Below are 18,243 nucleotides of genomic sequence, written 5' to 3' on the forward strand. Positions count from 1 at the left end.
CTAATGCACCTGGAAAGATTATAGACTGAAGTTAAGTGAGTTTAACGCAGCAGATAGGAGAATAGGATGAATACAATCTTTGTAGTTAAGATAAATAGATTTTTTTTTCAAAAGCACGAAGAACTTAAGGTGCATGGAGGTTGATAATCTGGCACCAACCTGCCACCATGAGGACTGAAGATGTTCCTCCAGTAGAGATGATGCTTCAACACTCATCTCTGGGTAATGTGGAAATGAATTTAAAAGTGGAAAACATGATGCTCCTGTTGAGCTGGGAGGTTTACATGGGATAACATTGCTAATAAGCCTAAATGGGGAAGATGGTTCCTCAAAAACCCCATCTGTGTGTGATTAGAAGGGGCAGCCATAAATTTAAGGCTTACAGTCGATAAGCAGTTGCCATCAGTCACTGTTCTCTCCACCCACATTCCAATAGAGAGGATACTGAAGCAAGTATTCCTGCTGGGTGAATTGGCAGTGATGCTCTATGACACCTGCCTGTTCAGTGTTTCTAGTCTGGCAGCAGGCGGTCTGAAAGATTGGGCCATGATGTTGAGGGCACTGAATCTAGAAGAAAACTGGTGGTGGAGGTCTCACGACACCTCCTCATGTGTATATGTTTGATGACAATATATATATCTCCAGATCAGTGGCACCGCTATGGGCACCCGCATGGCCCCACAATATGCCAATATTTTTATGGCCGACCTGGAACAACGCTTCCTCAGCTCTCGTCCACTCATGCCCCTTCTCTACCTATGCTACACTGATGACATCTTCATCATCTGGACCCATGGGAAGGAGTCTCTGGAAAAATTCCACCATGATTTCAACAGCTTCTACCCCACCATCAACCTCAACCTGGACCAATCTACACAGGAGGTCCACTTCCTAGACACCACGGTGCAAAGAAGTGATGGTCACATTAATACCACCCTATACCGAAAACCTACTGACGGCTATGCCTACCTTCATGCCTCCAGCTTCCATCCCAGGCACATCACACGATCCATTGTCTACAACCAAGCACTGAGGTACAATTGCATCTGCTCTAACCCCTCAGACAGAGACCAACACCTACAAAATCTCCACCAAGCATTCTCAAAACTACAATACCTGCACAAGGAAATAAGGAAACAGAGCCAGACGTGTACCCAGAAGCCTCCTACTGCAAGACAAACCCAAGAAAGAAACCAACAGGACTCCACTGGCCACCACATACAGTCCCCAGCTAAAACCCCTCCAACACATCATCAGGGATCTACAACCCATCCTCGACAGTGATCCCACACTTTCACAGGCCTTGGGTGGCAGGCCAGTCCTCGCCCACAGACAACCTGCCAACCTGAAACATATTCTCACCAGTAACTGCACACTGCACCATAGTAACTCTAGCTCAGGAACCAATCCATGCAACAAACCTCGATGCCAACTCTGCCCACATATCTACACCAGCGACACCATCACAGGACCTAACCAGATCAGCCACACCATCACCGGTTCATTCACCTGCACGTCCACCAATGTAATATATGACATCATATGCCAGCAATGCCCGTCTGCTATATACATCGGCCAAACTGGACAGTCTCTACGGAAAAGGATAAATGGACACAAATCAGATATTAGGAATGGCAATATACAGAAACCTGTAGGAGAACACTTCAACCTCCCTGGCCACACTATAGCAGACCTTAAGGTGGCCATCCTGCAGCAAAAAAACTTCAGGACCGGACTTCAAAGAGAAACTGCTGAGCTTCAGTTCATCTGCAAATTTGACACCATCAGCTCAGGATTAAACAAAGACTGTGAATGGCTTGCCAACTACAAAACCAGTTTCTCCTCCCTTGGTTTTCACACCTCAACTGCTAGAACAGGGCCTCATCCTCCCTGATAGAACTAACCTCGTTATCTCTAGCTTGCTTGCATATATATACCTGCCCCTGGAAATTTCCACTACATGCATCTGACGAAGTAGGTATTCACCTACGAAAGCTCATGCTCCAAAACCTCTGTTAGTTTATAAGGTGCCACAGGATTCTTTGCTGCTTTTACAGATCCAGACTAACACGGCTACCCCTCTGATACTTGACACCTCCTCAGTATCACTATTAGGATGCAAACTACTGTAAATCACATTGAAGAGAATGAAGCAGGTGGGATTCTGAGTTTCCCTCTGTCTTCAAACTTTCTCATGTTTTAGTGAATAGTTACATTTTAAAAAAACACCACGAACTAATTTGAATTTGAAACCTCTTTCTGAATTTTCTTTCCCTGGCCGCTACAATTAGGAGTTCAATAAATTCAATCTGGTCTTAATTTCTAGAGGGGCAAGGAGCAGTTATGCTGCTCGGCCATTCATGACAGTTCATAACAATGTCAGCACTGTTATTTGGCATGTTTGTGTTCATCTCTGCAACACCAACAGACTATTATTTGTTTAGGGTTTGTTAGTATGCACGTTGCCTCCTTACTAGCTGTTTGGATTGATGTTGTGGAAGATATTTTAGGTTCTCTGCTATAATTTAACCACTGTCCTTTGCCCCAGGACTGTTAGTTAACCAAGATTAATTTACCTGTTACGTTTATCAGCATTTATCCTCAGGAAAAGTAGTTTTATAATCCATGAGAACTATATATCTTATCTGGAAGTGCTGATCAGCATTAAACTAAATCCATCCTCTCTCTCAACAAAATAAAAAAGCTGTTTATCGAACCTGTAAGAGTATTCCAGAGATGTAGTTATCAAGAGATAATCACACCACTGGGATATCACAGGCAGTCGGCTGCATATCTTGCCTCGTCATGCCCTGTGAGAGACGTTCTCTATCATGCTTTCCCATAGGGAGCAAAGAAGTCACAGAGCCTGTACTAATTTATGTTCTATTCTGAATGGCTGTGTTGTTAGAGAGTGGGAATTTCTAAAAATGGCTCCTTGCTTTCTTTGTAAAATTCACAGGCAATTACTACTGTAGCATCAGTTATAGAATCCTATCCCAAAGCCCTGAGCCAGGGCCAGATTCTGCCACTCTTACACTGAGTTATACTTTGCTACTGAAATAGGCTCATTAATTTCCGTGGGACTACGGATGGCATGTTACTCTTCCACACAAGTATGGGTGGTACAGTTCAGCAGTGCTTACTCACTACATCAGTAAAGCTTGTAGGATTGGGCCCATAACCCTAATATATACATAATTCTTGAAATTAAAGTTCCCCAAAACATACTTAGGGCAACAATCAAACCTATCAGAGCCAGAGCAGAGTGGGGGAACTCTGAGGTGCCTAATGGTTTCTCTATACATGGAATTATAATTATTTCTGCATAACTACTCCTGAATAACTATGTATGGGCACACTGATTCCAGAATAAGAGCATCCACATATGGAGTTATTAAGAAATAGCTACTGAACTTTTAAATTCACATGCTACCTTAATCCAAATTAACTGACAAGACTTAAATGTTGTCTCTTCCATTCAAGTGACAAGGGTGGCCAAGTGTCCTGCACTGAATTTCAGGCCTGGCATACACTATAAAGTTCCACTGAAATAGCCATGTTTGAGAGCGGTGTGAAAAACTTAGACCCCGAGGTGACATGGCTGGGACAGCAGAACACCTAGTATAGACACATCTGAGCTGAAAGAAGAGTGCTTTTGTAGAGTTCGCTAAAGTAGTTTGGGGAGCTGATCTTACTAAGTCAGCAGAAGAACTCCTGTCAGCATACATAGTATCTACACAAGGGAGCTATGGCAGCATAAGCTCTATTTCATAGAGATTATTATTTCCCTCTCACAACCCTTATAATTTTCCCTGTGTGATTTGTGGTTATGGCATCATTGCTGGGCCCCACCCTGCATTGCCTGGCAGTTGGTTATATCATCTTGTTCTGTAAACATTTTCTATAATCCCCTGTATCTAAGGTAACTACATGAGAATCGAGATGTGGATAGAGGTGAAGCACCACCCAGCATGACTGAAAAGTGTCCTTTACCTCCTTCCCCTTTCTCACATGAATACTCACTTTGGGATCGGCCAAAGTTTTGGGGGAAGTCTACTCTTCCCCTCCTATTCAAGCGTGCAATAAAGTCATTGAAATAGGACAGTGTGACCTCTGGATCACCTGTACGGCAACAGAGCGATGTCACAAAGAGATCTGTGGCACTGCTGCTGGACCTAACTGAAGGAGACTCTCTGAGATAATATAGCTCTTATTAAAGCACCTTTGGTTTTGTGTAATACTAATGCTTACCCAGTATTTTGGGCATCACCTGCTTGCTAGCAGCACCATTTTGAATGTCTAGTTTAATAATATGAGAGAGAGAGAGTTCATTAAACTACATGTTAACAATACAGGAACACAGGTGGCCTAGGACTTCAGAAACACACCTCTATTGGTTCTTCACCCCCTTTCGCCTGACTGTCACCTAGCTCCCCATTCTCATAGCTGCTGCTCTTTTCAACCCACAGTTCAGATTTTTCTACAGTCAGTCGGAGCTGGTCAAGATCAGCTTTGATTTGCTTGTAGTTGTCCACATCCTGATTAGACACCAGTAACTGGACCTGGAAACACAGTAATCCACAGTTATATTACAGCAGAGCCAGCTGCAGCCTCTACAGTCAAGTTTGTTTAACGGTTTTCATTTTAATGCCCTGGTTTCACTCCCTCATGACCTTATGACTTTATCATCTTTTGAACTGAAATTTTCCATCTTTAGTCTCTTTGTCCCCAGTTGAGCAAAGCCCTAAATCACATACTTAAGTCAAACTGAAGTTATTGCCACTGAAGACTGTTTTGCCCAAAGCAAAATGGTTACAGTATTCAAAACATTCTGCTTCCTTTATCATCACGCTGCAAAATGTTTGCAATGTAAACAACTGTCTATAAACCCCTGAGATCTATGGCAGAGCTAACAGGGACACCAGGATTATGCTCCTTCTGGTATTAAAAGAATATAGTAAGAAGCAGTTTATCCCATGTAAATAATATTTCATGGAAAGACAAGATTGACATTACAAGAAATCAAGAGATCCAAACGTGAACTGTAGAGACAGTCAACATTTTCCAGATATTGAAGTTTCAGTTATAAATGTCATCAACATTTTGACTGAAAATGGAAAAACACAAAACATGTATGACCTAATTTTCATTACCAGCTATAGGGAACCACACCTAAGTCTCTGTCAGCACAGATGCTTGACAGGTCTCATATCATTTACCCCCAGTTATGACTGCTTGCATTTTTCCAGATAAATCTGTTTTTTCATTTCCTGCCCATATATCTAATCTTTCTTTCTGCTCATTGGTGTTCATAACTCCTCCAAATTAGTAACATCTTTAAAGTTCCCTATTAGGCTATTTGATCTTTCTCCTAAATTATTAATGAGGACATTAAACAAAATTTGACCTAACAATGATCCCTGTATAACCCAATAACCGCCATTAAGAAATCAAACTGATGTAAATGAAAGTGCCACATCAAGTTAATATTGTCATAAGGCAGATAAGAATATAAATATATTTTTAAATGGCTGTTTGCAGACAAATATTCACTATTTTATAATATAATCTTGAAGTTCTCATAGGCTGCTTGCTTAACAGCATACAGCCTTGTTATCCTACTGAATTGATGAGTGCTACTCGTCCACACATATTCACATTCCACTTCCTCCCCAGCCTTTTTTGGTTATTTGCCAATTAGACTTTTCCTTTCTTTTACAAAAAACATATTAGGTATGCAACTCTCATTTAACTGGGAATAGCAGCTATTTATGCACCTAATCAGCATGGTCCCACTTTAATATCCTGGCGGGAGGCCAGTATGCAACTCTGCAAAAGTATTACAACAAAGGCTTTCCAGCTATTTATCATTTGCCTGGTTTTATGACAAGAAAAACCTCCACCTTTTACATAATGAGGTAGCAACATGCTAGTGAACTCCTGAAATAAGCATCAAATGATCTTAAAACAAATAAGTTATCAGTCACCATAACCAAGAGAGTCCTCTATTATCTAACCCCATTACATTAGGTTTCTTAACCCTAATCTATTAACATGTTAAACATTGATACAGAAATGGGGGTGTTATCTAGTAGACAGAACAACAGCTGAGTACTATGCCTGGCTCTGTTATTCACTTGCTATTCTATGTGACCTTGGACAAGTCACTCAGGCCTACATTGTTAACAGCAGCTTCAATTCCATGTGTGTCTGTTTTTGGGTGTCTGACTTCAGACACCTCGAGCTTGTCTCACTGAGGTGTAGCTGTGTACGTGCAGCTCCCATGGAGCAAGGGGCTGAATTTGGACCTTCAATTTATAAGGAAGGGACACTCTAATACTGTAACTGGCAGTGTAAGCGAGACTACTAGACTTTGAGATGACTTTCTTTTTCCTCATACAGTAGATTTCATGGAACACCATTGGACCTGTACCTGTTTAAATGCTTGCAAAACTTCTGCTCTTTGGCTGAAATGCTTAAATAGCAGCTGAAGGGCCCCTGACAGCAAAGGAGGGTAGTCATGCATGATAAGGTGAATGAGGACTCGTAGAAACGTTCTGCCCCCCTCGTCATCAAGTTGCACTGGATTTTTTTCTTTTCTGCAAAAGCCCAAATAAGTTAAAAACCTGTGGTGTAAGTCACTCACTCAGACTCTCTCACTCACTCACTCACACACACACTTCGATGGAGCTCTTAAAACTGAATAGAACAAACTGTGAGATGTAAATTAAAAACACATTTTAGTTCATTTTATGGGTGCTTCAATACCAAGGCTATTTTCTTTGTGGCAGTCTAATGCTTCTAACAGAATGGCCAGGATTGGTTGTAAGTAAATATGTATAAAATGCATCAAATACTGTGATTAAGCTCCATTTTGCAAACACATCACTTTACATCTGGGTGACCAATTCATCGGTGGTACAAGCCCACCAAAGTCAATGGAGTTGCGCCAGATACGAATTTGACCCTGTCCTTTTTATTCCTTCCCCTATCTGCTGCTGCTAAAATTTAATGTAGGAAAAATGAACTTTAAAAAAAACAGTAAAAATTGCCAAAGGCATCATATTTCTGGATCATATTTATAATCTGGAAGGACAGCAAGCAGATTTACACTTAGCAAATCAGTGTTCAATTGAAAGATACAGGTGCCAAGAGCCACACCAGAGCTGTGTGTTGTTTTTCATAATGGGAGTTCAGGGACAGGACTGAAGGCACTCCTCTTGTTGGCAAAGACTAAGAACACAGAGACATACTCAGTGAGGAAAGTTAAGACACCCATCTCAGACATCCTTCCCCCTTCTCCTGAGCTCTGGGAAAATCTTTAGAGTCTAAAGGCTTGTCTACACAGGAAATGTTTCCAGTTATACAAGTGTACCAACAAAGTTAAACTGATATAATTATACCGGCATAACTCCCCTATGTGGACATTCTTATTCCAGAATAAAAGTGCAGGTTTTGGCTTAGCTTAAACCACTTCCAAAGTGACAAAACTAAACCAGAAAAAACCCTTTTTTACTGAAATGAGAGTATCCACACAGAGAGTTATACCAGTATAAGTATAGTGCGTCAAATCCACGCCTTCCTTTATACCAGTTTAATTTTCCCAGGCAGACAAGCCCCAGCAGAGATAGGAACCAATCAAAAACCTGAATCCAAACCTTTCTGAACTTTGGTAGAGTGTCCCATCCAGATCCATACACACTTGAATTTTAGGGTGTTTGGATCCCAGATCTGAACTTCACGGCCCTAGCCCATGTCTAACATCTATGCTGCAGTAGCTATTACTCCCACCAACTCCTCTCTATGAGATCATGTTATGTGACAACAGGAACTAGTAAAAGGAGAGGAAGGGAGAGGAAGACACAAAACAGAAACAGAAATTGTCAATTAGAAACAAAGATCTGGATAGAAAGATGTTGTGCATTACTGAGCACATACAGACAGATGTATAACCTTCAGAAAGCATACCTGCCAGCAAACATTGTCTCGGCCTGAGCTGCAATTTCATCTATGTCAGGAACAATTGCTGCAAAAAAACCCCAAAACGTATGACCATAATTTAGTTTTCTCAGCTAAAGAAACTACTGTCTCTGTTTAAAGTATGTGCAACAAACTGAAGGCCCCACTACAGACTCCTTGGCCAGGCAAAACTCCATTTGAAGCAGTCAATGGAAATGTTGCCATAATAAGGAAAGAAGGATCAGGCCTTAATTCTCAATTGCACTGCAGTATTATCTAGAAGCCCCAATCACATAGCAGGATCCCTCTGTGCTAGGCACTGTACAAATAGAACAAAGAATATCTATGCCCCCAAAGACTTTGCAAGCTGCATCTTTCATATTTTCTTTGATGTAACCAACCCCTCAAATTAGCAGACGACACAAACCTGTTGAAGAATTAGTGTGAATTGCTGTTCCTTTTGCACCCACCCCCCGCTGCTCTGTCAGCAAAACCAGAATACCCCCTTCACATCTCTTCATAGACACACAAGACCTGAGAAAGAAAAACAGAGCAACGCGTAACTCTATCCATCCCCACTCCATCCTCCATGGTCCGTTCTCACTCTCATTTGTTTTGTCACATAACAAACCTTTGGGAAGTGTACATATGAATAATAAATCACCGTCATAGGAAAACTGAATCAAATTTTAATTAGAGAGCAGCAGTCCAGAAAATATCCATTATTGTGGGCACCCCTCTAGCTTTCAATCTGGAGTGACGTGCAGCTTTCTGAAGTAGTTTTGTTCATTGCTTACTAAAATTACCGCAACAATAAACAGCAATACAACAGCAACAGTTACCTGAGGCAAGCCCTGGTGTGTCCGGTGGAGAGATGGTGGAGCTATCAACATTCTCGCTGTCTTCTCCAAATTCTTTCTTATAGATAGACAGCATGTAGGATATTCTATAGTCCAGTCTAACACTAAGGATAAACTACAAGACAAGAGTTTAAAATAAGATACAGTTTTCTCTCTCTAACCTGTTTTGTGAGTGGGGAGGGAGCTAATTTTAAGTGGGCTCAAGTCTATTACTGAAAATAAAACAGCTGTGTTTTTCAAATGATAATTTTTGTGATTTCTTTCCTGGAATTGGCCTCCTACACCATGCTGCTGCATTTAGGCTGCACCTCCCTCACCATGAATATCTTAGTCAGTTCAGACTTGTCCAGGGCTCTGGGTTCTGCCCGTGGTACCAGACGACTACTCCAAAGCTGCATGAAAGCACTAAAGCCAAATCATTTATCTTTCAGTGCAAAATACTAGTGGTGATATCGTGGCCAGCATTTGCTTTTTGAGGATACTCTGTGGTGAATATAAACCTAAAGACAAAGCATTATTTCTGAAGTTTACTTTTTTAAACAAACATAACTTGCTCATTGGATTTACACCAGGGTAACTGCGATCAGAATCTGGCTCTGTGAAAATGTTCACATGAGTAAGAGGAGCAGGATTTGGATCCGCTCACATTTTTTTCCTGTTTTAGGTGTGCTTAACCCTCATTGTGCCTCTATTGTGGTATAAAGCTGGGGTGAAGGGAGGTTAACACAAGTATACAGTAGACTCTCAAAAGGTACGAGCATCAGAGTTACGGACTAACTGGTCAGCCAGACACCATGTGAAAACAGAGTAACAAACCAGGCAGCTGCAGAGATCAAAAAAACAAAAAAAAACCCAGCAAGTACTGTATTGTGCCTGTATTGCATCTTAAAGGTAGGCACATCTGGGCTGCCTGTCCTTCCACCCCACCCCACCCACAGGGCAGCCACTTACAGCAAGATGCTGGGGCTGCTAGCCCAAGGCAGCTGGAGCAGCCCTGGAGGAACGGGAGAGGTCATACCCTCCACAACTCCCTGTGGAACTACATTAGACCTGCTCAGACAGAGGCTGGAGTGAAGAAGGGACAGGAGGGGCTGCCTCACCTGATTCTTTTTCCTGCGAGCATACAGGTGGGGAGTGGGCAGGAAGAAACTGGAACCATGGCTCTGCCCTCTCAAGTGCCAACGGGCACAGCCAGCCAGGTAGGAAGTAAGCTGCATCCCAAAAGCAGTGTCATAGCTTACTGCCCTTCTCAGAACAAGGAGAAAGCAAGGAAGTGGGAGTGCAGTTTAGCACTACCCTAGCCTCATTTATGAGCTCTGAAATATGCAGTCTATTACATTTGGAACAAATGTATGCTACAGTAAGCATAACCTAACAATTGCTCATCCTTCAGCAACTTATAATTAAGGAAATATAAAAGACGTACTTCATAAACATTCAGTACAAATGGAAAGCTTCAAAACTGACAAAATTGTATCAACAGATAGCAGAATTTACACAAAATAATAAAAACTTCTACCGAGCTTGTGTGCCTCCAGGGCATGGGAGTTGATATGCAGACTAATAGACTCTGTGTGGCACATAACTTACAGCAGCACAAGGTGAGAACCCTAAGGACATATGCTAGTGGATGAACCTCATGGAATGGCTAGGATAAAATGACACTGATCCAAATTCTGTTCTCAGCTCCATCAGTGAACATCTGGAGAGGGCTTCCAGAATGTCTGGCCCTGCATTTCTCCAGTGTGTCTGGACTCAGTTCTGTTCTTAATTACACTGGTGTAAAAGAAGAGTAACAACTGAAGTCAATGAAATTATACTGATGTAAAACAAGTAAATTGTTTTACAAGTAAGTAAATCTGGAAATATATCCTTTGTCTCTAGAGCAGGAGTTCTCATCAAACTGGGAGTCGTAACCCCTCAGGGGGTCACAAGCTGTCAGCCTCCACCCTGAAACCCCGCTTTGCTTCCAGCATTTATACTAGTGTTAAATATATTTTAAAATGTGCTTATACTTTACGGGGCGGGGGGTCACTCTCACAGGCTTGCTGTGTGAAAGGGGTCACCCATACTCAAGTTTGAGGACCACTGCTCTAGAAAAGATTTCTAGGATAGTTTTAAGGGCCAGATTCTGCCACCCTTACAGACACTGAGCAGTATTCTTCTCCATGCTGAGGCGCGACCATTAGAGAAAGGTACTCTTCAATGTGAGAAAGATTGGGTCACAGAATTCAGCCTATTGAATAAAGAAGTAGATTAAAATTAACTAGCTGCTTTGTAATTTTCCATCATGGTTTCTACCTGTAAGATCTCAATGATTTTTAATTTGGTGTCCATCACAGTCACATCTTCACTGTCTGGACTGGCCTGCTTGCTCGAGTGGAGGCTTGGCTGTATATCAGGTACGCTGATGGGAAAGATAGATCCTCTGCTCAGTACCATTTGTGTCATCATCTCTCCCACACCATGGATGGTCCTCATAACATTGTTTCCTAGGTATTAAAAAGAAATCATACAACTGGTGAACCTCTCTTTCAAAACTACACACACTCTTTATGTGGCAAAAATACCCCAACAATCTTAATAAATCTACTAAGGACTAAATCATCTCTTTCCAGCTAAAGCTGCACAAGAGGGAAAGAGTTAAGTCAAAATATATATGGTTTTGGAGCCAAATAAATCTGACACATCACCTTTCTGCAGAGGACATACTTGCTTGCCAACGGAAAGGCCAAGAGACAAGGTTCCCCAAACACTCATTCACTCCATCAATGTGTTCATCACCTTATTCTGCAAGGAACACCTCAGGAGAACAGTGCATAGTTCAGTTTCCATGCCCACTCTCATTGTTGGCTTCTCCATCAAGATTTTCCACAAGGTTGCCAATTGGGATGGTGGATTTGGTAACAGAATTGTAGAATCACAGAGGTGCAAGGATGGAAGAGACCTCAAGAGGTCATTATCTAGTCCAGCCTCCTGCTCTGAGGCAGGATTAAGTATATGTAGGCCATCCCTAACAGGTATTTGTTCAACCTATTCTTACAAACCTCCAGTGATTGGGATGTAAACACCTGCACCATAGGAACTGGACTGAGACCAACAAATGAACAAAGAAGCCATCAGTTGGTAAGGACTTTTGGTCTCTACAGACCCAATCTGATTTTAACCAGTGACCTAGACATAGAAAAAGTTTTGTATGCTGTCCCCTATTACCAAAAGCCTGGGTCATTTGATCACCTTACCAATCAACTAGTTATTGTGTACATCTATATCTATAGGTACAAATAAAAAATTTTCAATTGCTTACATAGATAGGAAGTAATTGCTTGACTTACAGCACAGTTACCCCCTCTGTTTAAATTAATCAGTGTTCTGAACACCAAAGAACACACATTTTGGAACATTTATTTGGATGTACTCAACATACTCCCATCCACAGCTCTGAGCACATACACACACTCCATAAAACGTATACAGCCTACAAGCTGAACCAATGGTGGGAGAATGTGGTTTGAACATTCAGCCCCATTTGCTCAACCTTCCCACTTCAGAAAAATCCTGGGAAAGGGACAGACCTTACAGCTTGACCTGAATGTCAAAATGTTCCGTAGAGCAGGGGTTCTCGACCTTTTTCTTTCTGAGCCCTCCCCCGCCCACCAACATGCTATAAAAGCTCCATAGCCTGCCAGTGCCACAACTGTTTTTCCGCTATAAAAGCCAGGACCAGCATTAGGATGTATCAAGCAGGGTAACTGCCCAGGGCCTCACACCACAAGAGTCCTCACAAAGCTAAGTTACTCAGGCTTCAACTTCAGCCCCAGGTGGCAGGGCTGGGAGCTCTGGGCTTCAGCCCACACAGTGGGGCTTCACCTTTCTGTTCTGGGTCCCAGCAAGTTTAACACTGGACCTCCTTGGTGGCCCCCCTGAAATCTGCTCACAGCCCTCCAGAGGGCCCCGGGCCCCTCGTTGAGAACTGCTGCTCTAGACTTACAGTTCCTTGCCTGGGCTTCTCCTAGGAAGAAACTCACTCTCCTCAGAGCTAAGCTTTCCAGTTTAATCTAGTCCTAAGAGCCCACTTCAACCACTCATTCTATTGACTCTGCTAGGAGTTTGATCAAACACCACATGAGGATGCGGTTTGTTCAGACAAACTGCTGTTGTACTCTGACTTCTGACATGAACCGCAGTTCTATGAATAAATGACTGTCTTCATTCTAGGATGGGGGAAGAAGAGGAGGAGGAGGAATTTGAGTCTTGCTCTGAACAGGACATATTCGTTCCTACCAGTGTGATTTAGTCTTTTGATAACTCGTAACTCGCAGATATGACTAATGGATAAGACAATGAGACGACGGCGGAAAGAGGTTCTCCCCTCTAAGCAGAGATAACGATAAGTGGGAATACCAAGAGTATGCAAAGGCAACCAAAGGCTGGAAGAGAAGATCTAATTTGCCAGAGGAAGGCTTAAGTATAGTTCCTTGAATGCCTTCTGTATACTTTAATCACCAGGCAACTGCAACATCACAATAACCCTCTTTCTGTATAATCTGCTGCAAAAGGTCAACATTCTATTATATTTTGCTAGCAATATCCTCCTCTTATGCCTTTTTGCCACCATTCATGGAGTTCATATATTGTATGTGAGGAAAGAGGGGGCCTTTAACTCTGACTTAAAAAGAAGAAATAATTTGCTTTTTCAAAGTGAATGAGACAGATTAGTGTCACATTTCAGGTCCCGCTCAGCATTCAGTCTGGTGTGCAATCTGTCTGAATTGGGCTTTTGAAAATACTCCTTCACCTCCATACAAGTTAAGGGGGCAAAATAATTTCTGACCGTTTTTGCATCATGCTAGGAAGAAAAACACTGGATATCAGATTGAAGACTAAATCCTGACATCAGGGTCATACACAGGCAGATCCTCCTAACTGCCTACATATAAGCAAGGTAATAAAAATCTTTTCAAATATCCTCCCTGCTACTGCATGGTGCTGGAAATTGCATATCGGGCAGAAATGATCTTTAAACTGCATGGAACACGAGACTAGGATCACCTCCCCACAAAATGCTAAACAATGTTTATCTGCATTGATTACAGTGTAGTTACATCAGTGTAAAACAAGCTTACGAAGAGGAGAATCAGGCCCCTTGACCTTTGAAGTGGCTCCACTTAAGTTGGTTTTTTTCTTTTAAATAGTATTTACCACCAATTTGTGAAATAGAGGATCTCATTCATAATGCCCTATACATTCAGCTGCATAGTCTGCTAACAGTGAAGTGCGGTTGTAGGACTATTCGGTATTCCCTGGGTTTAAGAACTAGAGCAACAACAAAAGTAAAGACCACAGTACAAGATCATTGGACTGCATCACTCCTTGGTGACCTGTCATATCTTTACTTGAAAAATGTATATGGAGGTTAAAATTTTCCCAATGAGTAATGGAGATTTCAGAACTCCATTCATCAGTGAATCAGGGTATTTATTCAGTAAGTTCATTGGTATTTGGAAAGTTAATGAATTCTGCATAAAAAAAAAGAGAGTCAGTGGAGTTACAGCACAATACAACCGGTACAGCAGAGTGAAGAACTAGGCCGCATAAATTGAAAAAGTGACAAGAAGATAGTCTTCTAGGTTTTTATGTCAATCCCAATTTCTTTCTTAAAAAGCAAATCTTGAGAGGTACTTTTAATTGATTTCAATGGGATTTGCAAGCGCCTGGCATTCCTCTCAGGAACGGGTCCACTGAATGTAGGTATTCAGTATATACGTGTGCAATTTCTGCTTGGAAATTCTCTGTATATTTCAGTCATTCCAACCTCTAAAATAAATCCCGCTGAAATAGCAAAGGCCTAGGTACTGTGTCATATAGGATTAGACTTTTTTTTCCCCCCCCGTGAGCTCTGATCAAGGGCAATGCATAGTTGCACTTTGTAAGGAGCAGATCAGAAATCAAACTGTGACTCAGTCACACTGTGGGCTGGTTCCTCTCTTACTCCAGAGTGAAGAGTAATCACTTCCCCATCTGCAACAGATCAGCAGTGCTGCTCTGTATGGTCGGGAGCGGGGAGGGGGCAGAGTCAAGGCTTTGCCCAATTCCCACTTCTGCTCACTTGTCACCCACCCATGTAGAAGGGGAGAAGATACCCCATGGACATCTGAGGATGATCAGTGCCGTGGCTTGGATGATATGGACAGGACATGAAACACTCAGGTTCAATTCCTACTCTGCCAGGTTTCCTGCGTGAACTAGGGCAACTCACTTAGCATCTCTTTCCCTCCATTCCCTGGTCTGAAAAGTGAGGATAATAATAGCACTTCCCTACCTCAGTGTGCTATTGTAAGGATAAATATACTGTGGAGGAATTCCATGCTACAGTGAGGGGAATTATAAGAGTACCAAAGAAAATAAAAAGAGGCTGCTCCTTCCCTTGCCCTGACGCACAGGTGCCAACTTTCAGTTTTCCCCTGGGATGCTCCACCCCCAATTGGCCCTGAGGCCCCTCCTTCCCCTGAGACGCCACCCTACCCCCTCCCCGCAGCATGTCCTGCCCTCACTCTGCCTTTTCCCACTCTGCTCCTCCCACCTGCTGCCGATCAGCTGATAGGAGGTACTGCAGGGAGGAGCTGATTGACAGGTGGCTGCTGATCAACTACTATTTTTTTTCCTTGTGGGTGCTCCAGCCCCAGAGCACCAACGGAGTCAGCGCCTAAGCACAGACTAGCAACAGACTAGGAAGTGCAAAGGAATAAGAGGAATGCAAGACCCTTCATAAACTGAAGCTATAACAAAGGAAAAGTTACACTGGAGTCACTACATTCCTTCCTCCCAAACATTCCTTGAACATCAACCTTTGTGTGACTGAAAGCTAGAGGAAGACCAGCTAAAGAACTCTGTCATTTTTTGTTGTATTTCATTAATACAGCAGAAAATGTTTTTAGTGGGAAAAAGCCTACTTAATCAATTTTAGTATTTATAGCTGCAATGGCTAAGTCCCTCTTTAACCAATATAGTTTTCTTTCTGTCAACAATACCGGCAAGGCTGGGAGTAAGAGGCAATTCGATCTCATACAGCATCTTAGCAAATGGCAAGATATCAGCAATTATATTTTAAAATTAACATACAGCAGATTTGGGGGAGAACATTCCTAGAATGAAAATGAAATGGCACTTGGAACAATTAAATATACTTTTCAACCTGAAAGAACCCAGAATATTTCACAAGCTATATATATGCAGACCACCACTGAAACACAACTGTCTCACAAATGGTGGGTGACCACCAACCAGTACATACAGTGCACAACAGTGGAGCCCCAGAGGGTGCACAAGACACTCAGAGGAACCAGTGCTTTAGGAATATCCATGAAGAGTAGGAAGAAACTTGATTTTAGAGGTCTTCTCCAAGAGGCCTAAACACAGTAATCTACATGCCACTCAATGTAAATATCTGCCTTAGAAGGAAGAAGGGGTAAATCAGATCTATAAAAAATTTGAACCAAGAGTAGGTATGTACTTCAGATCTGTTACATACAATCAGCATGGTCCAGTGAATTGGGCCCTTTGTTCTATTTCTAGGTTAGGTCTACACTGGGGCGAGGGGGGAGGTCGACCTAAGATACGCAACTTCTGCTACGCAAATAGCGTAACCGAAGTCAGCGTATCTTAGGTCGATTTACCTGGCCATGAGGACGGCGGCGAGTCGACCACTGCCACTCCTCCGTCAACTCTGCTTCCACCTCTTGCGCACGGTGGAGTTCCAGAGTTGACAGCAGAGTGATCGGGGATCGATTTTATCACGTCTAGTGTAGACACGATAAATCAATCCCTGATAGATCAATCACTAGCCACCGATCCAGTGGGTAGTATAGATATACCTCTAGCAAATCACTTCATTTCTCTGCTTTCATTTCCCCTCCCACTTTTTGTCTCGTTCGTCTATTTAGAGTGTAAGCTCTCAGGGGCAGGGCCTGTGTCTTATTAAGTATTTGTACAGTGCCTAACATACTGGGGTGCTAAGTACTACCACAATACAATAATAAATAAGTTAACCTACCACCTCCACTGTTACTAACTGGGCTAAATCCTGAGAGTTACTGAGCAGATGCCTCTCAGGAGAGAGCACAAAATGTATTTTGCGTGACTCTTACCCAGAGTTGCATCCTTCTGTCAAGAACCTCAAGTCCATTCTCTTATGGTTTCACGATTCTAATGTAGAATATGTCCAGGGAGTTAGTGATAAGTGATCTATTCACCAATATATAGTACAATGAAAGAGTGAAATTAACGTAGGTTCCGATACTCATTTAAAGGAGGTACAGACTGACAGGTACTAAAACGAGGGGCTTAAAAGAGAGAGAGAGAGCGCGCGCTTGTCATCTTTTGGAAAGACAGCTGCGTACCTCCTTTTCATTGCATTGTATTATAGTGATCACAACTTCCTAATGAATATCAGTTTCTGTCACAAAACTATGGCACATAAGCTCATATAATTTGGCATGACTGACAACACAATGGCCTCTCTGAGAAGAGAGAGATTTCAGAGGAGCTAAGTTAAAGAACATGGAGTCGACATGTTGGATAATGGGACACCACTTCCTGCATAAAACATATGTCCTGATAAATAATGTACTGGTCTGAACAATTCTAAGAGCAAAATAAAAACCAACAGCTAGGTACTATGCAATATAGCATGGCTGTTAAATGACAGAGCTATATTCAGGGAGAAAAGCCACTAGAAAAGGAATTGGCAAACTATGCCTTGTCTTAATATTGTTCCCAGCCAGTGGCTATGTAGTGGCTTCAGTACTGTTCCCAGCGGACAAGAAGCAACAACACTACAAGGAGCATCACAACTGGCGCAATTAGGAACCCTTGCTGGTAGTCTCAGTGGTGAGGCTAGGACTGATATGATGTAGATGAGGTATATGGGTTCGTGTGAGGAAACTCAGAGAGAGCAGTGCCCCATGTCATACCTGGGCTGTAGATAAACAATGGACTTCCAACTCTACAGTTAGATATCGGACACCTTTTACCTACCCTAATGTTTCTTAGGGCCAGATTCTGATGCCCTTACTCAGAGAGAGTAGTACTCTTGCTGCGCAAGTAGCCCTCTGGACATCAGTGGAACCACTCCTGGCAAAAGGTACTATTCCACATGAGGAAAGTATCACTATTTGGGCCTTTAGTTTATTTTAAACCTTAGAAGGTACTAAACAGAAAACTGTTGAGAATACTTTAGAAAAAAATAGCCTGAAAATATTTTCTGCGGAAATATCATTGACTGAACACAAGACTCAACCCAAAACATCAAACATGGTTAAATGTAATACCTATTACTACCAGTTATATATTTCTATTCGTGTAACAGTCACAAAGGGACTGAGCCTGTTCCCATTGCTATAAAAAAAAGCAATGGAAGTTTGGC

At 42.2% G+C, this 18,243-nt stretch overlaps 1 protein-coding gene across 1 annotated transcript in view; it reads right to left on the bottom strand.

Moving 5' to 3' along the window:
• Positions 1–18,243, bottom strand: part of ITPR2 (inositol 1,4,5-trisphosphate receptor type 2) — a 366,766-nt gene that overhangs the window by 198,525 nt on the left and 149,998 nt on the right. The window contains exons 22-26 of the mRNA XM_050967887.1: positions 11,121–11,311; positions 8,802–8,934; positions 7,969–8,026; positions 6,434–6,599; positions 4,389–4,562 (exon numbers count right to left, since the gene is read on the bottom strand). Of these exons, the coding sequence (XP_050823844.1) occupies positions 4,389–4,562; positions 6,434–6,599; positions 7,969–8,026; positions 8,802–8,934; positions 11,121–11,311 (722 nt within the window). The remainder of the gene's footprint in view (positions 1–4,388; positions 4,563–6,433; positions 6,600–7,968; positions 8,027–8,801; positions 8,935–11,120; positions 11,312–18,243) is intronic.

Source organism: Gopherus flavomarginatus, chromosome 1 (assembly GCF_025201925.1).
Source record: "Gopherus flavomarginatus isolate rGopFla2 chromosome 1, rGopFla2.mat.asm, whole genome shotgun sequence".
In the NCBI taxonomy this organism is placed as follows: domain Eukaryota; kingdom Metazoa; phylum Chordata; order Testudines; family Testudinidae; genus Gopherus; species Gopherus flavomarginatus.